Here is a 22,956-nt window from a genome sequence, read left to right on the forward strand (position 1 = left end):
GATGAGAGCTCGGGACACGTGTAACAATTAGTTGTTTTTTTTTGTTTTTAGAATTGTGCCATCTGGTGGCATTTAAAAAAAAAACTTGTGTAAGGTCTTGTAACCTCCTGTATAGCCCCCTATTTTTACAGAGGCTTTTGGATTCCAGTTGTTTTTTTAGACATAATTTCTTAATTTTATTAGGTGTTACATTTACATTTATACATATGTATAAATATTCTAAAATACTTTTTTTTGTCAAGGTTTCAATGTTTTTGGTTCGATAAATATCAGGTTTTGCATTATGATTCAAATAAAATATTACAATTTTGTTAGAAAGGGAACACATGGGAAGCATTTTTGTTAGTCAGAACACCTGTTACACTGAAATAAGCACAGACACAATAATTACCAAACAGTAATTTGAAGAAAAAGATGGGATGAAATCTGAATGACCATAAATAAATATATTTGTAACTATGTAATTATTTTACGCATTGCTGTACATGCAATCGATAGTAATTCAGTGTCTCTTGCACACTGGAAGTTTACAATTGTGTGTGTGTGTGTGTGTGTGTGTGTGTGTATGAGTGTATATGTGTGTGTGAGAGAGAGAGAGAGAGAGAGACTCTTTTGATTTTTTTTTTCATTTATTCATTTTATTTCACATAAAATGTTCAGATGTTGCAAAATTTCTCTGTTGCAGTCTTACCAGTTAATTTCTGTCTGTCTGTGTCCATATGTGTTCATGCACGGGTGTCTATTTTGCACTCTTGATGTTTTAGTGTCACCACCTTGATTGCGGTGCACCTTTTTTTTCTGCACAGTGGCTGATTTGTAGCTTGTATCACCAAAAGATTCTCTGAATTTTCTTATTTTTTCATATTTCCTATTAATATTCTATGTTGGTCATCTTTGAATGCGAAGGAGCCGAGTTTGTCTTTTGTTTTTTGACCCTTTAAAGGGGTCATCAGATGCGACATGTATTGAACTAAAATGTGTGTTCACATAGCTAATGTAACAAAAGTCACCAAGTGTCATCTCATTCTGATGAAGCTACGATTTTTAACATTTCAAAATATGACATTTTTCAGTCAAAAAATTACTGAAGAGGCCCAGAGGGTTAAATAAAGTTATCAAGTGGCCAATTAATGGGCATGTTTAACTCGCAAGGACACAAAATGTCTTCAAAATTATTTATCATGTACAAACCTTTATCTAAATGAGGGCACACAACAGTCGTTTTTTATATGCAGCTAATAAATACTGACCAAAATCCACACCCAGTTCTGCATTTTTTTTAAATAAAACCAAAAGATTATTTAAACCTGCTTTATTTATGTTTCGTTTTTACAAAGGAAAATGTCCGCAGATGGAAGTTTTGTCAGATTTAACTAATTTCTGGGGAAAAGTTTGTCTTCAAAGCATAGTGAAGTATTAGTACACACACACACACACGTCTCTCATATCTCTCATGCACACACGGGTTGATCATTCACCCGGGCCCTCAGCCAAAGCAGCTGCATGACGACATGTTTCTGAGACACGGACAGAAAATGATGCACTTCAGCAACAGTTTATCAGCTCTATATTTAACCCGACTCCAAACAGACGGGTGAGTTGTTTTTCAGAACCGTTTCATTTTTGACAACTTGTTTCAAAATTATCGTTTTGTCTGCATCTGTTATGACATTTTTTATTTGTTTTATTGGAAACTATAGAATGCAAACCTCTCGTCAGTGTATATAATAATTTACGTCCAACAGATGTGTTATTTTATGAACTACTATTTATTTATTTTAGGTCATATTTAACTCATCCAGTAAATGGATGGTGTTGAATAAGATGACTAAAAGCATGCATCACTTAATGATTATGATTATCACCACAGTGTGATCTTTCTGTGTGTTTAGTCATGTAGTCGACCCTGTACACACTCACTAGACATACCTAAGGAACAAAGTGTTTATTCATAGTCCCAATTTGCAGGAGAATTGCAAAGCTTTATTTACCGTGTAAACTTGTTCATGCTGAGTTGCCAAATGTCCTTCATGGGTCTGTTATGTCACAAAAACCTGAAGATCCAGTTTGTGAGCGGCAGAGCAGCATAAGAGCTCGGAGCCGCTGGACACTTCACAGATCTGACCGACACTCAGGACACGGACTGCACTAACTCAAGATGGCTCATTACAATCCAGTAAGAACTTTTATTCTTGAGCTTGTAGATTAGCCAGGCTTTGTTTGGATTTTCATATTTGATAACACATTTCCCTGTCCTCTCCAGTCCTTATCGTCTCCATCAGACGAGGTCAATCTGGGTGTGTCGGTCAATCCTCAGTAAGAGCACACTTTTATTAGTCATTTGTCAGAGGAATCCTGTAAACCTTTCATATGTGCAGATGAACACGATGGATTTATGCTCATAGATAGTGATTGTGGTGCAGTGGTGATTGTATATTGTCATAATTCATATTGTCTTGTGTGCTTCAGTGCCAAACCCACTGACTTTGACTTTCTGGCTGTGATTGGTAAAGGAACATTTGGGAAGGTGAGGCGCGTCTGATGCCACTATCTGATTAACTGTGCCCCGTATGACTTCACCAATCATTAACGCTTCAGAAGGAAGTCTGCGAAGGTTACCTTGATTGAAGAAATGTTTTGTGTTTTTCCTTCGGGGTTGTTTTAAAGGCGTAAGAACGCACAGAAAGTCTAAGTGAGCTATCATGTCAATTGCAGGTGCTTTTAGCAAAACTGAAGGCAGATGGGAAATTCTATGCAGTGAAAGTTTTGCAAAAGAAGGTGATATTGAAGAAAAAAGAGGTTGGTGTTTATTTAATTTTATTTTTTACATGCAACCAGTTTGTTTTTCCATATAACCAGCCCTGGAGAGACTATATATCCTACAAATGAAAGATCAAAAAGCCTCATTGCTCTGATAATGATAGAATCTAATCTAATCTGACTTTAACTCTGTCCTTTGTACCATGATAATCTGTTACACTGCGTGCTGGCCAAAAGACTACAGTAGTTGTAGCAGTGACTAACTAACTAATAGTTAGATCCCAGTGTGTAATACACAAGCGCTTGCATATTTTCATTGTATTTGCATTGAAAAGCTCCTCTTGTCACTTGTCTCATGGCCTGTCCTGGATGGTGTCAGCTCATAACTGTATTCTCTTGTTCACCTCCGTCAATGCTGCGTTGTTTGCAACAGCAAAAGAATATAATGGCAGAGAGGAACGTGCTGCTCAAGAGTCTGAAACACCCTTTTCTGGTCGGGCTGCACTACTCCTTTCAGACCCCGGAGAAGCTGTATTTTGTCCTAGATTACGTCAATGGTGGAGAGGTATGGCAAGAAAGCATCACTTATGAAAACAACAGGCATCGTCAATAAAAAGCACATTGTTTCCAAAACCATTGCAACTGATTATCAGGAGGGGAAATGCAGAATGAGGACACAAAAATGCAGGCAGATGAACATGAGCTTGTAGAAACGGGTTTAAGTAGACACAATAATTGAAGAAATCTGGCTTCCAACGCCACAGAGAAGCCACTGAAAGATTAGTAACATGCATGTATTTATAGACAGGGTGACTTTGATTTCATGCTGACTTTAGAGAATTTTTTTTAATTTTTTAAATTTATTTTTTCACTTTCAATTTATTAAAGAATCATAAAAAATTATAATAATCCAGCACATCTGTTTTCAACATTGATAATAATCACAAATGTTTCTCGAGCAGTAAATCATCATATCTGAATGAAGACGGGAGTAATGATGCTGAAAATACAGCTGTGCATCACAGAAAAACATATTCACATAGACAACAGCTGCTTTAAATGTTTCACAGTATTACTGTCTTACTGTATTTGTTGATCAAATAAACACAGCCTTGATGAGCCGAAGAGACTTCAAAAGCACTGAAAAATCGTACAGATCCCAAACTTTTAAATCGTAGTATGTTTGTCAAGTATGTTGGGAAGGATAATGATTACCCTGGATAAAGGATAAAGTTACCCTGTTTTTAACTGTTTTAATTACTTCATTAGTAATGTAACTGATGACATAACTGATTACTTCTCTAAATTTCTAGTAAATGTTTTCAGTTTTCAGGCATGTAAAACATAATGGATAATTGATTACAGTTGCATTTATTTTGAAATTACATTTTATTATGCAAAAACTACATAACGCTGTTACATGTAACTAGTTACTCCCCAGCACTGTTTATAAGACTTATACAAGGCCATGAACTCAGTTTAAATACTGAATATATACAGTATACTATGTGTTTTTTACTCTTAAACTGGTGAAAACAAGCAGCATAATCAGTGGGATGTGTTAAAAGCAGGTGTTTCTCTCCCCTCAGTTATTCTATCACCTGCAGAGAGAGCGCTGTTTCTCAGAGGCAAGAGCTCGCTTCTACACGGCAGAGGTGGCCAGTGCCATCGGATACCTTCACTCTCTCAATATAGTGTACAGGTCAGTAACCGCACAGCTTTCTCTTCAGATCTCAGCTGGACACAACTCACTTCCATCTCTTCATGCTCCCATCTAGAGACCTCAAGCCAGAAAACATTCTGTTAGACCACCAGGTAAAACAGGCATTCAGGACTTCTGTGCAATAGCACTAATACATGCATTGTGATCGTGCATATAAACTGTTTTCTGATCTCTGTCAGGGCCATGTGGTGTTAACAGATTTTGGCTTGTGTAAAGAAGGCATAGAACCAGAAGGAACCACCTCAACCTTCTGCGGCACCCCAGAGGTACGAATCTTGAGTCGAGTCAAATTTACCTTTTACAGTACACATTGTTTTAAAGCAGCTTTACAGAAGGCACAATGTTAATATTTATAATATTCTTATATCTTCATTCCTTATAGTTGCATTTAGCAGATGAAAGCTGGATGATCATATTGTTTATATTTGGAGACAATATAAGCAACCCAGCAGTTGAGAACATTCATGCATTTGGCAGAATATTTTGATCCAAAGTGACTTACATTGCATTCTAGGTTTCATCAAATATAACAAAAATTACTGCTGAAATTCAATATACAGTATATATCACTTTACATTCATGTAATACATGTTTGCAAATAAAACTGGACATAATATATATCAAACTTTATATATAGACCTGCGCAATAATGCAGTTATAGTCTTTATTGCCCTAGAGACCTTATGCATCAGAGAAACAGGTGCGCAGTCATCTATACAATCTTGCCTTTGAACTTCTAACATATTTGGGTTTTGGGGTTTACTTGTTGCAGAGTTAACGAATGTTACCAAGAACATCGGGAAGATTTTAAAACTAGCTGTTCATTCATAAATTCCTCAGATTTTAACCGGGAAACAGGACAGGTGCAGCGTGGGAAAAGGGGCGGGGCTACATAAGCGCGTTACTAGTGTAGCCTACTGGATAAAGCTGGATATGCTTTATAATAAACTCTATATTAAGTGCTGGGCAGTAATATAGACATACACAGCTGAGATTAAATGCATATATATTTTGATATTGACAAAGTCATGTGATTTTCTCTCCCTCTCAGTATCTGGCTCCTGAGATCCTACGGAAAGAGCCGTATGACCGCACTGTGGACTGGTGGTGTCTCGGAGCTGTGCTCTATGAGATGCTTTACAGCTTAGTAAGTTCACCTAGTCACTGTATATATTTAATCTTCTTGGCCCAGACGTAATGGATTATAATCAGACTGTGGCACACAGCCTCCGTTCTACAGCCGGGACGTGTCTGAGATGTACGACGCCATCCTTCATAAACCTCTGCATCTGCCTCCGGGGAAGTCTCAGGCCTCCAGTCACCTGCTCTACGGACTCCTGCAGAAAGACCAGCGCCGCCGGATAGGAGCCATTGCTGATTTTGTGAGTGACCCTCTGGAGGTCTTTGTCATTGTGAAACTGTGTATCAGGCCAAGTGTTACTGTTAATGTGTCAACTGTTCTGGTTTTGCAGTTGGAGATTAAAAATCATGTGTTCTTTGCCCCCATAAACTGGGACGACCTCTACCACAAGAGAATCACTCCTCCTTATAACCCAAATGTGGTAGGTTACCAGAAACTCCCTCTGGCCTCTGGTCTTTATAGAGTACTAATACACAGAGTATAACTGTACATTACATACACATTCAGTTCTGTTTCACCTGACAGTGTTAGACTGAAGGTGATTTGTGTAATAAGACTAATGCCGTGTGTCTCCAGAGAGGCCCAGCAGACCTTCAGCACATTGACCCAGAGTTCACCAGAGAGACGGTGCCCAACTCTGTGGGCCGCACCCCAGACCTCACCCCCAGCCTGGCCACCAGCAGCTCCAACGCCTTCAATGGCTTCTCATACATCTCTGGAGAAGACGGCTTCCTCTGAGACTTCTCTCACCTTCAGGTCACTGAGCGCACGGTGTTTCTGGATGCTGGAAAACACTGGACTGTAATGAGGGCAAACGCCTTGACACATGAACCTCAGCTGTCTGATGATGGGTTTTAAGATGTTGTGCTCATTTTGCATTCATATTTCATCAGCATGCACGCATGTTCGTTGTGTAAGACTAAAGGACATTGCCTGAGACAGATTTGTTCATTGCACCACTGGAAAAGCAGATGCAGTTGCAAAATCTAGATTTCTGATCTTGCTTGTCTTTTGGGGATTGTGGATCTGCAAGCCTTACTCTTGGCAACACCCTCATCTAACGTTCTTCATCTGATTAATGAAAAGCATGGAAAATTACACCTTTGCTTTGTAACCTGTTGTGCAAAATGTCCTGTAATGCAATGCTCTTCTGTTATTGAAAATGTCACAATCAAATCTATTTTATGTATGATCCATACATGTGAAGATGATTTGTCTATGAAATCATGTATTAATGCTCGGAAGTCTTCAGAAAAGTGTAATACCACTTATAAATGCACTGGCTATACAGGTATATTGCTCATAATGTTACATGTTTCTTGTTTAAGGTTTAGTAAGACCTTTGCTAAAGGTTCCTTTAATCTTTGTCATATGTCAGAATTCACTGTGGAAAAAAATTTGCTAAGAGATTTGACTTAATTTTCCTCTGATCTGGCACTTTTTGTATCCATATGACAAAGTAGCAATGAATTCATGCAAGACATTATATTCAGACACTGTTCCTTCTTTTGACTTCACCAGTAAGCAGAGCATCTCCATCTGTTTCAATGGTAGCATTTACAACATGGATGTTAAAGGGATGTTTATCTGCTTACCCCCAGGGCATCCAAGATGTAGGTGACTGTTTCTTTAGTAGAAAACAAATGGAGATTTTTAAAAAAACCGTTGCAGTCTATCACTCTTATAATGTAAATGTAATGTAAAGAGCTTTATTGCCAAGTATGCTTGCGCATACAAGGAATTTGTTTTAGTGACATAAGCATCCAGTACAGAGAGACAACAACACACAGACAAAAATAAACACACACAAACAAAAACAATTATAAAGAAAATTGCAAATACATTGTATAAACAGTTGTGCTATAGATGATAATGGAATAGAATTGAGTAAGACGCAGGGATGTACTGGAGAGGAAACAAACACATCTAAGGATATCACAGTGGACTGTTACAGTGCTGTTCATGATGGTGAGTGGGGGGAGTGCATGGGGGGTTTCTCCTAAAGTCCACGATCATCTCCACTGTTTTGAGCGTGTTGTTAAGACTGCACCAGACTGCCAGCTGCTCAACCTCCTGTCTGTAAGCAGACTCATCACCGTCCTGAATGAGGCCGATGACTGTAGTGTCGTCTGCAAACTTCAGGAGCTTGGATATGCGAGGATATGTCTGGGAAAGTTCGTGGGTAAGAAATAAAACAACAGTTCAGAAGCATCAACAAACTAACACTCAAAGCAGCTAAAGTTCATCTATCAGCAAATGAGGGATAATGGGCTTGGTGCACAAGATGGGACGAGTGCGTGCATTCTTACTCCTGGTCTAGAGGATAGGGGAAAAAATAAATAAATCTTTGTTTGCAGATGATGGAGCATTGAGGCTTAGAGGTAGGAATGTTGAGTATATTGTTAATAACATTTTAATAAATGTTGAAAAATGGTCTTATAAATGGGGGTTTAAAATTTTCTGTAGATAAAACTAAATATATTTTCTATACAAATAAAAGATTTAAAGTTGAAATTCTATAATAAAGAGTTAGAACAAGTTAAAGTGATAAGATCTTTGGGTACATGGTTTGATGCAAAGCTTGCATGGAATAATCGCATAAGTAAGATGGAGTGAAAAGGCAAAAAGATGTTGAATGTAATGAGGTGTATTTCTGGACGTGAGTGGGGAGCTGACAGAATGACATTAAACACCATTTATTCAACAATGATTAGAACAATATAAGACTATGGATGTATGTATATGGCTCAGCAGCTATAAGGTTAGAAAAATGAGAAAGAATACAATCCCAAGCTTTGAGAGTTTGAACAGTATGTTCAAGTTTTTACAGATGCATCTAAGAATCCACAGAAAGGTCAGGTGGGAGCAGCGTATGTTACGTCTCAGGAGAGTTGCTAGCAATTTTGATAGCAATGAATAAAATATATGAAATGGGGATAAATAAAACATTAGTTTGCTCAGGTTCAAGTTCAGCTTTATTATGCCTGGAAGCTCAACAGTTTGAAACTAGACAATATATTGTTTTGGAGATCCTTCAGTTATTATATATGTTGCAGTAGATGTAGTAGGATGGTTCAGTTCTTGTGGGGTTCAGCACATACAGGAGTGGCAGGGAATGAGGAACAGACCAATTAGCTAAACCAGTAATGACAATGATTCGTTCAGTCGCGCATGCGCAATATTCTATAGGTTCTGTTCTGGAATTAGTCTAGTTCACCGGGTTCAGTCAATGCAGTCTGAGCCAGAAAGAGAACTGATTAGTTCATCTCATGAGTCTTTCGGGTTTGAGTCGTTCTTTAATCACGTGACTGTCACAGTGTCTGGTCTGTGTATCCCTGGGTGTCCACTAGAGGTCTCACTTTCCCTTATTTGGTCACCTTCCTCCTTGTTTGTGTTAATTGATTGTTCCCCGCCTGTCTCCACTTCCCTCATCATCCTTCTGTGTATTTATACCCGGTTTGTCTCAGTCTGTGTCACGGAGTCCTTGTTTAATGTCAGAGTTATTTCCTGTCCGTCATCCTTGCCTTGCCTTGCCTTGCCTTGTGTTCGTGTCTTGTTTATGTTTTGTTTTGGATCTTCTGGTTTTGAACATGCCTGGCTTGTTTACCCGTTTGGATTACTCTTAATAAAGAATCATACCTGCAGGGGGGACGTCCACTTATTAGCCTATAATGGAAATGAAATATGAATTTTGTTTACTTCTAAATGTTTAAGCTTTGATTATAAAATGTTTGTTAAATTAGTTAAAATGTGGCAGTATGCAATTGAATAAAATATGCTGTATTAAGAAATGTTCTTATCTGAAATAAACAGATGAGAGTATTTTACAAAGTTTATTATTACTTTTATAGTTTTTTAGTCAAAATGATGTAGTTTATTATTATTTACTAATAGGTTCACTTTAGAATTCTGTAAGTCCTGCAAAATTATCTAATAATTCTTTATTAATTACTAATGGGTTCCCAATATTTTCACTTTAGAATAGGCCTACTGTTTCAGGTTCAAAATAAGTCCTGCAGAATTATTTTATAATTCTTTATTAATTACCAATTGGATACCTGTATTTTCACTTTTCCTCAGGCTTTGCGTTACATAAAGAAATTGAATTAATAGTAATGTGGTATATGCTGAGGAGGCACACATACAGTACTGTATATCAAATATAAAAACTAAGGTAAGTTATCACAAGGCACTGGAGTCATGGTGGGGTTCCTACTGGAAGCTGATTTCTTAAAAAACACACTCACAAAACAATTCACTACACAGGCAAAGCCTCTGTAAAATGTATTGCATTTATTAATATTGCATTTTCATACTACTACTACTATTGCTAATAACATTTATGTGAAAGGGTCACAATTCAATGAAATTGTGTAAAACTGTTCATTAGTAGTTACTTCATAGTTATTTTTCTTGAACCCTAACTAGTAGATAATTAATAGTAGTTCTTCAGTAGGTATGACAGAATTCATTAGTTATTGATTAGCTAACTGTTACTTAACACAATCATAAAATTATATTACATACTGATTAATTAACATATCTTCCTTAGTAGTTAACAGTAGTGAGTTAAGTGTTAATGAATAATCACCTGTTAGTTCTTCAATAAATCCTTATTAGTTATGTAAGAAACAGTATTCTAAAGTGTTACCCCCGTTTGTAAGGAAGTTTGTAAATTAATTTCTCTATAATGCTGCACTTCACGTGACAAATTGAACGAGAAAATTGTATATATGTGTGTGTGTGTGTGTGTGTGTAAAGACCTCTAACTAGCTTGCTCTTTTCTTTTCTTTTTTATTCTTTATTCTATCTGTTTTCTTTTTATTTATTATATTATTTAAAATCCCATGCTATGTGTAGGCTACTGTGTTAAGCTAACTGAAACTTGTTATAGCCCTTATATATCATTGCTCTTTTTGTTGTTTTTGATTGCTTCCACTGCCTTCATCTGTAAGTCGCTTTGGATAAAAGCGTCTGCTAAATGAATAAATGTAAATGTAAATGTTTATATTAGCATTATAGTTTTGTATTGTTTGCAGTGTGATCATCATTTGCGTAAGTAACGTTAGTAGACGTTAGGGAAGTAACACTTAAAATTTTAATTATATTTGATCAAATTAACGAAATGACTAGAAAAATGATTCGTTCATTTTGCTGAACGAGACTCAAAGGTCCGAGTCCGAGTCGGTAAAGTGATCCGAATTTCGGTGTGTGAGTGAGGACGTCTATGCTTGGAACTCTTACTGGAAAAAGGTCCTTTCCGGTGACGTCAGAGCCGGTAAAGCATGGCTGCCGCCACGAAACTCGGACCACAGTTGAGCCTGCTGGTTCATCTGCTTATTTTCAGCTGGTATGTTTTTACTATCTGGAGTAACTGTACTCTACAAACCTCAGACAGACACCCAGGGGTGCGATCATACGGAGGACGCTGGAAATACCTGACGTTTATTAATCTGGTAGGAGCTGTTCTCGCGCAATGTCACCGCTGTCAGCTCGGATAACGCGTGTCATCTGCGTGTGTTGCTTTTGTTGCAGGTGTCGCAGGCGCTGTTTTTTGGCCTGTGTGTGTTGTCGGACGCGGTGCAGAGCTCTGTGACTGTCAAACAGAGCCGAAGCGGGACTCCTCTGCTCCTCACCAGACTCAGAGACTTCTACTTCTCTGCTCTGGCGTTTCCCGTCGGCTCTGTGAGTAACACTCTGACTCCTTCCCACGGCTCGCGCTACTTTCTCTGTTGGTCGCATCTGCACATGATCTGGCTGCATTTTATTATTATTTTTTGAGCTACAAAATGGCATTAATCAATGCATGCTGATGCAGTTTTATCATAGTTTATAGTTATATTGAAACGAAAGTGGTTAACCTTCAACCTGTTCTTTTTCATCAATAGTATTATTTTGTGATTTGATTTTATGTTACAAGCCGCAGACTTCGAATGCTTTCACTTTTGAATTCGTGATATTTTACAAGAAAAGATTACTTACTTCCATCTGTCACTTTTATAGACTAATAACAAAAGACGGATTCATCCTTATTCTTAATGTAGAAGCACTAAAACAATAAAACAGTAAGATTAAGGAATAATTGACGACAGGCCGTTGAATTATTAGAGAATAATGCCCACGGAGGCGGTGACGTGAAGCGGAGGTTCAGTTGTATATCAGAGAGTGTGATCTATAACTGCACCGCAGCACAGATCTTCTGATACCTGCTGCATGATCAATATATCTGAGCGACAAGAGTGATAGATCTGTAAAGCAATATATTGTGAGAGGGCCGTGTGTTACCGTGTCCCTTACGACTCAAAACAATAAACCACAAAGTTAACTAAACGGTTCACTCCAGTGTGTTGAGCAAGTGCTTCTCTAATGTCTTCACATGCTACTGGAAACTTCCCATTTCTAACTTTTTAACATTTCTAATGCTTGTTGCATTCTTTTCTGTTAATAATAAGTGGACAGTGGTTTTTGAATGCTGATGCTTAGCCTAAATAATTTGATTGGGTGCAACCCCTCCTGTCCCCTCCTGTGACCCATGATTTGTCTGTTTGTGTATTTAGAGCCAGTGAGCAACGGACTTTCATAATAATAAACTGATAATAACTCATTAACTCGCCCAGCCATAATTATTAGATTTGTGCACAACAAAGTGATTAATCGCAGACAATATTGCGATTGATCATGATTAAAAAAAATTATCGTTGCCCAGTACTGTATGTATGTGTGTGTGTGTGTGTGTGTGTGTGTGTAAAATATGTCATTTTCAATAATTTTGTGTATTATTTATATCAGACGATGGACATCCTGCTCTCTTGATACTGGTATCATCAATGGTTTTTAAAAACCTTCATTGGTCGACTACTGATGTGAACTTTGAATTTGTTGATGTTTCTGATCCTGATCTTCTTGCCTGCAGTTTGTGTTCGTTTCTTTCTGGACGCTCTACACTTACGACAGAGAGCTGGTGTATCCAAAAATGTTAGACGAGATCATTCCCATCTGGTTGAATCATGCAATGGTGAGTGCTTTATTCTAGGGTGATGTACTGCAGTATTGCCTGAGCTTTGTGACCCATGTTTTGTGTTTTTCGCAGCACACAGTGATCATGCCGCTGCTGCTGCTGCAGATGTTCCTTCAGAACCACAGATATCCCAGTCGCACTAAAGGGATCTTCAGTCTGGCTTTATTTGCTGCCCTGTATCTCTCATGGTAATCTTGCTCTGCTTGCATCGATCACACAGATCTAAGCAAAGTTTAGTTGTTTCATGCGTCTGTCTCTCATTAGGGTGTTGTGGGTGCACCATGCGTCAGGGATCTGGGTGTATCCCATCATGGCACACTTGAGTCCCGTGGGATTGTGTGTTTTCCTCGGAGGTGCGTCGCTCAGCATGGCTCCTCTCTACCTGTTAGGAGAGAAGCTCAGCCTCATGATGTGGAGCAGCACAGGTGAGAAACTGACCAAATCGGCAGTAGATTCAACTATTTTAACTCCTCCCCTGCCAGCATTTTAAAAATAAATAAATTGCCAGGAATGTTCCCTCTAACTAGTTTTTCTTGCCGAGCAAAACTTTTCTCTAATTGGTGGCAATTCTTTATACCAGAGGTGTACAGCACACACTCACACAAAGTGTGTAACCTTTTAACTTTAATTTGCAATTTATATTTGATTTGACCCTTGATGTAAATAATGCACATTTTAGGATACCTGAGAATCATTAGTCAGACACACAGACTGTACAAAAACCTGTAGGTCTCTGAAGAGCATTTTTGAAGCCCAAAGTGGGCGGAGCTAGCTGCTGTCATCTTGGCAGCACATCACTCCTAGATGAGTGAAAATGGGCAAAGAGGCGGAGTGTGGGAGGAGCTTGCTGCTAAATCCTAGCTCGATGGTGGTGACAGCAGAGGAAATACACCTGTCACTCAAGTGGCCACGCCCTTAATTATGCAGAACTTTAAGGCTTATTATAATTTAAATGGGTGAGTTATTAAAACATTCACCCCCAACAGTTGTCATGAAGTGTAAAATAAGCTACATAGACCAAAACCACTTGTTCTTTTTCATTAACAAAAAAACAACAACATTTTGAACAAAAATGTACGCAAATGTCGAAGGCCTCTAAATTATCAAAATGATCAACACAATCGTCTACATGCCTTCTGTCATCTGATTGGCCATTTAACTTTGTAGCAACTAAAAGCTCTTTTAGTGTAATTGTACAAAAGTCCAGCTTCAGCTCGTGCTTCATGTGTCTATTTACTGTGAAATATTTACTGATTTTTATAAGTAAACAGAAGTATAACTTAGATTTTAGTAATATTTCAAGATGAACACTTACTGAAGTGAAGCAACTTTTTTACTCCGTTTGGTGTTTTTTTTTTTCATCCTTGAGTATGAGCTCCATATTCCCTGTATCATATTATAAAGCTTTAAAAGTAGCAAATATGATACTCAACAAAAAAAACACACATGCCAACCTTCTTTTCTTGATTAAATGATTTTAATTTCCTGTCCATTTCAAATCAGAAAGTTCAATGTCAGAGTGTGTGAGATTGTATCGTATTATGATGATCTGTACTGACTGTGATTTTTTTGTCTATAAGGGAATCAGAAGAAGAAAAAGAAGTAGATGTCTACTGGAATCCACATTAACCGTGTGGAGCTCAAACCAGCCAAACAACACACTTTACAGGGCACGAAGCTACAGCTTCAGTAGCATTTCTTGTATTTTATACAAGAGGGGCTTGACTGGCCCCAGCCTACACACAGTACACATCAAATGTGTTTACGCTAATCATACTGATATTATTCTGTCCGTTTTTCTTTCTTTTGTGACCTATTTTTGGAATTCTAATGAAAATCAGTTGCACCTACAAAGTAAAATGCTGTATTTTTTTAATAATTTTCATTATTTTAGAATTGTGAAATTCCAGACATATTTTCCAGAATGCTGTTGTTCATTAGTTAAGGGACCATTAGTACTGAGCACTTTCCCCTTCTCAGATTCATAATCGTTATTTTAACAGTCTGAGCTGCTGATTGGTTTCCAGTGTGAAGCTGTGTAACTGTGTCACAAGATGTGTCAGGCCTTTCTGAATGACACACTTCAACCTGTGTGAACTCTGCTAATCTCACCAGTGAAGCCCTTAATGTGATCTTCCGTCTTTGCTGAGAGTTTGATGATGGACTTCATTGGAAACAAGTCAACCCAAGTAATCGGTGACCTTGCTGTAACACACGTTTAATTCACTCTGCATGCACTCTTTCACTAACCCTCTCAGTGACCGATTTCATCAAATAAGACTGTATTTCATGAAAGCTTTAAATTTGTATTAATTATATTGTCAACACTATTAAGCAGAATACAGTGCTTTATTGTCATTATTGTGTGTTTCCTCTTAATTTGAATGTGTGTAAAACATGTAGATGGTGTTTACAGGGTGACTGAAGATGAGTCCTGCACTCAAACGATAGATTATGGCACTTGTGAAGATCAGTGGCACTTAAGAGGGCCAAACAGTTTTACAGTTATTACTGTTATGTAATGATTACTAATGTCATCTGTGTCCTTTATCCATAAACAATAAAATCTCTGCTCTTGAAGTAATTTAAGGTGGCTTACTGTCTTTTGTCTTTAGATATGTATTGTAATCTAAATGAGTCTGACTGATGGAGTAATGGAGGAGCAGTGCGTCAACTGTTTGTTAACTTCCTACTTAGGAGACTCTCCTTTAATCAGATTGGCTGTAAGTCCATCAGTTTGCCAAGCTTTGAGAACCTCACCTCACTGTCATTTTCAGTTTCTGGCTTCAGTAGAAGCTACACTGGGCTTTCTGATGGGTTTTAATTAACGTATGGATTGAAGCAATGAACTGGAGCTGAAAGGACTAGAATGCAGCCAGAGCTTTGGTGGCTGAGGATGCTGTCCGTCTCTGAGGTCAGAGGTCAGAGAAATGGGCTATTTCAGGAGTAAGTGGATTAGATGGGAGGGAGTCTGAAATAGCTGCTTTATAGTCACTCTTTGGCTTGATGTGAGCACAGAACAGCAGTGTTAACTCTACCCTCAGTCAGACACTTGCCGTTTGAAAATGACCAGGATGTACAGCCGATCTGGATGGATCCATGAGCTTTGCACGGTGAAGAAGATTGTGCATCTTACAGGAAGACAAAATAGATGATATATTGACAAAAGTTATCAAATCAGCGGTGGATTCAGTGGATCGAAGGGAAAGTACAGTTGATTTTCTCTAGCTGTGTTTGGGTGAGTAATTACTCATTCTCGAGAACCAGTGATGAGTAAAGAAATTAACATGACGGCCGCAAAAAACTTTTTAATGGATGTCTGAGACAATGTCATTGAAGAGTATTTCAATATGTACAAGTGAAATAATGGTGAATTAATGAAAAATGCAAATATCTTTTGTATCAAGACAAGTTATATATCACTTTATATTTCACTCAAGAACAAAACCAAACTCTATTTTGAATAAATAATGTAACCTGACTTTTTTGCATTTTGACATTGTGACGATTAACCACACTACCATCCCATATTGTAGTTACTGTATTGCATCTGGATGTTTAACTTTTGAAGGGTTATTTTTAATAGCAGACATTATATATGATTTAATAAACAAATTAAAGTTAAATATTATTGAACAGTTTATATATTGTTTTTGGAGTAATAAGAAGTGGGGAGAAATCGTACTTGTACAACGGTACGTGTATTCATCAACTGTTTTTAACATCGATTATAATAAATGTTTCCTGAGCATCACTGAAGACTTGAGGAATGATGCAGAAAATTCAGCTTATTTTTTATTTTTGTGATCAAATAAGTGCATGTCATTGATCATTAGTGACATCTTTCAAATAATAATAATCTTCCTTAAAACTTTGCTTTGTAGTCTGTAGTGCTAATTCATTTATCATGTGCCCAAACAGACATTGCCATGGAGGAAGGAGTATCATGGACTTTGGTAAGGAATTGCAAAAACTAAATAATACATTGATGTAATAGTCAAATAATAACTATCAGATCTATGTTTTATCCATTTGTCATTTTTAAAGACATTTTGAGTTCCTTAAATTAAATTAACTTAGTAAAGCAACAAGGATTTCCATGTCTACCTGAGATATATATTGCAGAACTGAGCCTCCACTGGAGAGAGGTTTTCAACACTATCTCACGGCCAATTCGTACGTATTTTACGAGGTGGCTTATTCGTACGAGTTTGTACGACCTCACTCATACGATTTTATACAATTTGGCTAAACCCCAGTGACGGTTAGGTTTGGGTGCGGTGTTAGGTGTAGGTCATTCGTACAAATTCATACGAATTGTGCAAATCGTAAAATATGTACGATTTGGCAACAATCATATGAATTTGTATGAGTGTGGTCGTACGAATAAGCCACCTTGTGAAAAATTTATGAATTGCTGTGAGATCGGGTTGGGTTTTGCTCACCTGAGCAGATTCTTAAAGGAATTAATTTCAAGTGATCACTCTGCTGATTTTCTAAATAGATGATGTCTGTTTGTTTTTTAAAGTGACGGGTTCCAGGGTTCCCAGAGCGAAATGCACAATAGCTCAAGAGGTGCTATGTTATGTGATCCCCTACCGTTTGCAGTGCTCCGTGGGATGTGGTGGGCAGAACTGCAAGTATGAGGATCCTTCACACTGGGGTGAAGATGACCAGGCCATCAGAGGAATCTACTCGTCTTGGTACACTGCCTGCACTTACACCTGTTTACTTAAACATGGCCTTTTCCAAATGAGGTTAAGCCTTTGGCAGTCTTATGAACCCAAGCTTCTCTGTATGTTGTGTTCTCCCAGCACATCAACATATCACGTTCACTGTTCTCTTATCAAACAGTTACAAAAATAAAGAGTCCTTTCCCTAAAATGTTCCCTCTATAGAAAGTAATTATCCCAACTCATGGTTCCTCTTTGTTTTTTGTTTTTAGGATCACTGACAATCTGCTTGCCATGGCCCGCCCTTCTACCAAAATCATGGAAAGGTTTGAAGTAATAGACCAGTTTTTGAGGTAAAACTGATGATTGTGCTTTAGAAAACTGTTCTGGGGTATGTGTTTGGTACACTCTTATGATTTGGTGTTTCATCGTGTTAAGATATGGTTTGAGGAGCGTTATTAACCTCCAGTGCCCTGGTGAACATGCCAGCTGTGGAGACCCACTGGATCCCCAGAGCGGCTTCACATACCGACCGGAGACATTCATGGAGGCTGGCAGTGAGTGACTTGCTTTTTGTACATTGTCTGATTCTGAAAAACTTTTAAATTTCATTGCGTTTTCTGTGTAATGTGACAATAAGAAGTTAAAGAGATTAAGAATCTTCTTGACACATTAAGTAAAAACACAGCTGTGGTTGTTCTTATATTTTCAGGTTGTAAAGGTACTCTTGTTACTTTATTTTAGTATATTTCTACAACTTTAGATGGAATGACTGTGGTGTGGCGTCTCTCACATCCATCTTGGATATGGTGAAAGTCATGTGTTTTGCCCTCCAAGAAGGCAAAATGGCTGTTCACTGTCACGCAGGGCTTGGCAGAACAGGTACAGTTCTGTTTTGTAGGTTTGAAATACAGTATATTTATAATGAAATGAAAATACATCTTTTTGGGGTGATGTGGCTTATAAGTTGCTGGTTTGATCCCCACGAGCAGCCATAAGCTATTATTATAAGCACTACTCATGCAGTGAGTACAAGCTTCTAAAAATGTGTTATTTTAAAGATAGCAATAGCCTTATGGACAGTGCTCCAGGTGACTCAAGTATATTTACATTTACATTTACACAGACTCATTTAGCCCAAGCTTTTACATTAAAGCATTATATATTCTTTTAAATTCAAGCATTCTTTAGGAATCAAACCCATCACTATGGCATGTTAGTGCTCAGGGCTTGATTAATGCATGGGCCCTGGGCACTAGACCAGAGAGGGGCAGAACCGAATTACCGCTGCCCCCAGAAAGTGATTTCAACAGAGGGGGCCTTTAAATCAGTCCGTGCCTAGGGCACCGGCGCATCATAATCCTGCCCTGCTAATGCCATACTCTACAGCTACAGGACGGCTTTTCTGATCCCTGACAGTCCTTATAAATAAAGACAAAAAAGCCCTAATAAATAATCCTGTAGTAAAATGTTTCATCCGAACTGCAACATCACAAGATGTACGCTTTTTGGATACTAATTCTTTTAACTTTTTTGTTGTTATAGGTGTGTTGCTGGCCTGTTTCTTGTTGTTCACCACACAGATGACAGCAGACCAAGCCATTGTGTTAGTTCGAAGCAAACGACCTAACTCTATCCAGACTAGAGGACAGCTCCAGTGTGTCAGGCGGTTTGCTCAGTTCCTGGTTCCGCTAAGGAACGTGTTTGCTAACGCTGGGCCTAGAGCACCGCCTGTCACTCTTTCACAATACTTGATCCGCCAGAAACATATACTGCATGGATATGAGGCTCGGAAGTTGAGATACGTGCCAAAGCTTGTCCCCGTTATTTGCAGACTCCTGCTGGACATCGCAGAGAATCGTCAGGTTATCGAGGAGGACATTGTCGAGGTTCCTGATGCAACACCCGTGGTAGAGAAAAAGTTTAATGAAAATGCAATACATCAGTTAAACAGAGAGATATTGGGAAATGGGACGACTCTGAACAGTCCCCGTCTTCCAGGTCTACCCAGAGCCAACAGAGGCAACACACAACCTCTTTACTATGTCCGTAAGAGCCTCAGCTACAGCGAGTCTGACCTCCAGAGGTTAGCAGCGTCTTTAAACCTCTCGGATAACCCTCTCGGGGTTTTAGCCAGCATCCACTCAACTACCATCAACGATCAGCTGGGAGCTGTCAACTGTGTTTCCCAGAACTACGTCGCTCCTTCTCTGGGGGCTTGTAAGCACAATCCCATCTACAGCTCAACCAGCAATATATGGGAGCTGAAAACCCTTATGGACCAGACAGAAGGATCTCCACTGCTCAAAACCAGGAGACAGTCTGTCCTGCAGCGAAGCCAATCTCTAGGCATTTCGGATGAGAAAAGCACCACAAGCATTGCCCGAATACTGTCCTACTGGAGGAAAGACTGCAAGCAAAGCACTGACCCTGACGAGGCTCAACACATTGAGAAAGAGCATTCGGAGGTGCCCTTCATCACTGTCCAGTCCGAGCTGTCTCTGGAGTCACGTCGCCTCCTGGTGGCTCAGTCCCTTGCAGTAGACCTCGAGAAGGATGGAGAGAAGGAGCAAATTCAGAAGGTGTCTACTTGGCAGGTAAGTGCATGTACTGATTTACTAAGACAGGTGTGCAGAACTACCATGGTTTGCAAATAAGGACTTGATTAGCTGGATCAGGTGTGTTCAGTTAGGGCTGTGGCCCTTCAGGAACTGAGTTCTGCACCCCTTTACTAAGAAGAAATATTGAAGTTAAGGGCAGGGATTGGCAACTCCCATCCTGGAGGGCCACACTACTTCAATCCCTAATCAAAGTGACCTGACGAAATCCAACCAAACAGTTTTTAGAATATCTGCTCCATTTACTTTATATACCATCAGATTTGGAAAGTTGATCTTGTGGTCTTCGTGACCTGAATCAATGTTTTGTTGTGTGGTCTCAGAGAAGACAACAGTCTATTTCCATTGTACTTCAGGAGATGATTACAAGTTGCCACTGTATCTTCACTGTTTTAGAGAGGTTGCATGGCTGAAATACTTTTTATTTGTTCTTAGTTCATTGTTTAAATGAGTTTCAAAGAGAAGTTGGGAGGAACATGTTTATTTAATCTGACCAATCAGCACCTGAAGAGGGGTATATAAGCTGCTGCTTATATCGGTCCTATATGACTTATAGTTATTCTGTTCTACTGGTATCCCTATGCTTGTCATCCTTATATCCTCCTCCGGTCACTACTAAATCTAGTCAGTCCTTGAGGGAATTCAGGCTAGGGTCGAGTTCAACAGCAGGCCAAACCTCTTCATTAAAGATTACATAAAGATGGGATCTTGTGAAGTCAGCAACCTGGTCTGGTTGTTGAACCACTTCTGGTGGTTCTGTTGACAACTCTGCATCCAAGTGCTTACAATGAGTTTTAGCATGTAGAGTTTTATTCTGCCTCCCTCCAATTCATCCTCATAGTCTCACTGAAGACAGGCAGCTCTGCATGTTGGACCTAATTGACCTGATCGGTAATCCCTGCTCCCCTTAGTTACTCTTGCTCAGTCTAATAGAGCTGCTCACTGTCTACAATGACAGCTTTCAGTGTGAAAACAGTGTAAAAATGACATGGAGGGATTTATAACATATTTTAAAATAAATATGGTGGGTAACAGATCACAATGCAAGCAGGAGAAGCCTTGTTACAGTCAGGATTGTAAATGACAAAATCCAGGATTCATGTACCGCAGGGTAGGATTAAATTAAATTATGTTTTTATAAACAAGATTCAGGAGGAGCGCGTTAGATACTTAGCCTAATCGACACAGGTGGACCATAATCAAGAAATCAATCCCATAGAATAAATATCACTGACTTACCTCTATCCATTGACGGTTTATCAGCATCCTTCCTCCACCCCATCTCAAGTTCACTTTATAAATAGATGGGGTGGGGGGGTCTAGATTCGGGCCATTCCCGAGCTCGGAGCCCTTCCCCTGACAGCACAACAAATACGCATACCATACCTCAGCTAATTATATGTAAGCGTGAACTAGTGAATTTACATTAAAACAGTTGGGACATGGAAAGGCACTGAAATGTAGATCTTCATTTATTTGTTTTTGGCTTACCCTGTGCATGACGTAAGAAGTAATTAGCTTTGTACATTATATGGACTCACTGACTTCAATGTTAGCTAGTTTTAGTTGGAGATACACTGCAGCACAAGATGAAATTAACGTTCTACTTGAGTAGATGAAATTTTTAACTTAATCAGAGTATGGCAATCAGAAAATGTACATTTTCGTCTTCACTGGGATTAGGGTTGAATGCTTAGGGACATGTAGCTCCGTTTTGTTTGGATTTAGGAAATGTAATAAAATAAATTCAATTGCCCATCCTCTTAGGATACCTGGAATCACTGTTACAACCAGGCACATCATTTTGTCATTTCTGTAGCATAAACACCATCAAACCGATGTGAGCTTCGGATCTTCCCATGTGTCTCTGTGGTGCTGTAACCTAAAGATGTCCAAGGTCCACTCCCCACGCAACTGATATTCGACTGCCATTGGCTCATCTGTGTTCGATGAAAGGGGCTTACCGATAGGTCAACTGTTGTCTTATCTGGCTAGCAATCTGGTCACATCATATAGATAATATGGCCTAAACTTTCTGAATGTAACATTTGTAAATTTGTTAATTCTTCTCTGCAGACCGATCTTAATCTTCAAGGTGCGTGGGAGCGACTGTGTTTGGAAAAAGACCCATTTATTCTGTCTGGAGTCATGTGGTCCTGGCTGGAGCAGCTCAAAGAGCCAATCATCTCAGATCATGATGTTCACACACTAACAGGGACCTGCCAGGACCCCCAAACTGTGCTCAATTGCCTAGATAGGGTAAGATTTAAATATCAGATCTGATCTTTTAAACTTTATTCAATTAAGATTTATGGTTCAGTATGACTATCAAGAGACATTTTCATTTTGAATGATGTGACTCCAGTCTTATTACCATCTTCAGGCTTCAAAAGAAACAGTGATGTGTATTCTGGACTGCTTTGCTCACGTATTAACAATACCCGAGGAAGTCGAGAGCACTTTCCTGGAGCGAGCCACCAAAGCCTTCACAAAAGTACTGTTTGTAATTCTGAGATCTTCTAAAATAGGCTGCATGCATAATCTAATTTACTTTGGTGCTCTCTTTAGATGAAAAACACAGATGGTGGGAAGAGTGTCCACAAAATCATGAATGGGATCTTGAAGATTGTCCTGCATGATTTGAGGTCGGCAGCCATGAACGAGTTTGAGGTCTAACACATGTGACATTAACTAGATGAACATCTTAATTACGAAGAGAATTTGTCTATTTACATCTTTGTCCAACATCAAAGACAAGCTCTACATCTGTTGCAGCAGTTTCTTTGGTTGTTTCTCAGGTCTTGGTTCTGATGAGGAATCCAACATGTAATTTAGCCCACAGATAAACTAATTATATTTGTAGAAATTGGAAATGCATTTTGCATGGTAAATTATTTGATGTAAAAGAAATACCATGCACCGTATATTATGTGCCATAGTGCTAATACTTGAAAAGCATTGCAACTGAAATTTTTGTACCAACTCTCTGTACAGTTATTTGTAATAAAATAATTAGATTGCAG

General features: G+C 38.7%; 3 protein-coding genes across 4 annotated transcripts; all 3 read left to right on the forward strand.

Annotated features, from left to right (window-relative positions):
- The first annotated feature begins 1,463 nt into the window (after positions 1-1,463).
- LOC113068677 (serine/threonine-protein kinase Sgk2-like) lies at positions 1,464-7,116 on the forward strand. Of its 2 annotated transcripts, XM_026241488.1 has the most exons (13): positions 1,464-1,594; positions 2,061-2,176; positions 2,264-2,316; positions 2,470-2,527; positions 2,716-2,799; positions 3,194-3,325; positions 4,350-4,462; positions 4,539-4,575; positions 4,663-4,749; positions 5,535-5,630; positions 5,710-5,865; positions 5,956-6,045; positions 6,201-7,116. In XM_026241488.1, the coding sequence occupies exons 2-13, from the start codon at positions 2,159-2,161 to the stop codon at positions 6,360-6,362; spliced, it is 1,086 nt and encodes a 361-aa protein (XP_026097273.1). In that variant the 5' UTR covers positions 1,464-1,594; positions 2,061-2,158; the 3' UTR covers positions 6,363-7,116. The 2 variants fall into 2 exon arrangements, with proteins under 2 accessions (XP_026097273.1, XP_026097274.1); XM_026241489.1 differs by lacking the exon at positions 1,464-1,594 and having other exon boundaries at positions 2,010-2,176.
- A 3,747-nt stretch (positions 7,117-10,863) lies between these two features.
- adtrp1 (androgen dependent TFPI regulating protein 1) lies at positions 10,864-15,237 on the forward strand. Its single transcript, XM_026241493.1, has 6 exons — positions 10,864-11,080; positions 11,160-11,309; positions 12,538-12,639; positions 12,715-12,830; positions 12,907-13,067; positions 14,223-15,237. Exons 1-6 carry the CDS (start codon positions 10,910-10,912, stop codon positions 14,246-14,248), a joined length of 726 nt encoding a protein of 241 aa, XP_026097278.1. The 5' UTR covers positions 10,864-10,909; the 3' UTR covers positions 14,249-15,237.
- A 1,351-nt stretch (positions 15,238-16,588) lies between these two features.
- On the forward strand, positions 16,589-22,847 carry LOC113068625 (protein tyrosine phosphatase domain-containing protein 1-like). Its single transcript, XM_026241400.1, has 9 exons — positions 16,589-16,598; positions 17,171-17,345; positions 17,588-17,668; positions 17,754-17,872; positions 18,060-18,197; positions 18,861-19,912; positions 22,010-22,192; positions 22,317-22,427; positions 22,502-22,847. Exons 1-9 carry the CDS (start codon positions 16,589-16,591, stop codon positions 22,607-22,609), a joined length of 1,977 nt encoding a protein of 658 aa, XP_026097185.1. The 3' UTR covers positions 22,610-22,847.
- Positions 22,848-22,956: the final 109 nt, after the last annotated feature.

The sequence above is a fragment of the Carassius auratus genome, linkage group LG48F, assembly GCF_003368295.1.
Source record: "Carassius auratus strain Wakin linkage group LG48F, ASM336829v1, whole genome shotgun sequence".
NCBI classification, from domain to species: Eukaryota; Metazoa; Chordata; class Actinopteri; order Cypriniformes; family Cyprinidae; genus Carassius; species Carassius auratus.

Excerpts from the sequence above, each read along its gene's own strand:
- LOC113068677 (XM_026241488.1), top strand. Across the intron at positions 3,326-4,349 it reads ATTACGTCAATGGTGGAGAG|TTATTCTATCACCTGCAGAG; the intron begins GTATGGCAAGAA and ends CTCTCCCCTCAG. Across the intron at positions 4,576-4,662 it reads ACATTCTGTTAGACCACCAG|GGCCATGTGGTGTTAACAGA; the intron begins GTAAAACAGGCA and ends GATCTCTGTCAG.
- adtrp1 (XM_026241493.1), top strand. The coding sequence starts at position 10,910 with ATGGCTGCCGCCACGAAACTCGGACCACAGTTGAGCCTGCTGGTTCAT. Across the intron at positions 11,310-12,537 it reads TGGCGTTTCCCGTCGGCTCT|TTTGTGTTCGTTTCTTTCTG; the intron begins GTGAGTAACACT and ends TCTTGCCTGCAG. Across the intron at positions 12,640-12,714 it reads TCTGGTTGAATCATGCAATG|CACACAGTGATCATGCCGCT; the intron begins GTGAGTGCTTTA and ends TGTTTTTCGCAG.
- LOC113068625 (XM_026241400.1), top strand. Across the intron at positions 17,873-18,059 it reads GACATTCATGGAGGCTGGCA|TATATTTCTACAACTTTAGA; the intron begins GTGAGTGACTTG and ends ACTTTATTTTAG. Across the intron at positions 18,198-18,860 it reads CGCAGGGCTTGGCAGAACAG|GTGTGTTGCTGGCCTGTTTC; the intron begins GTACAGTTCTGT and ends TTGTTGTTATAG.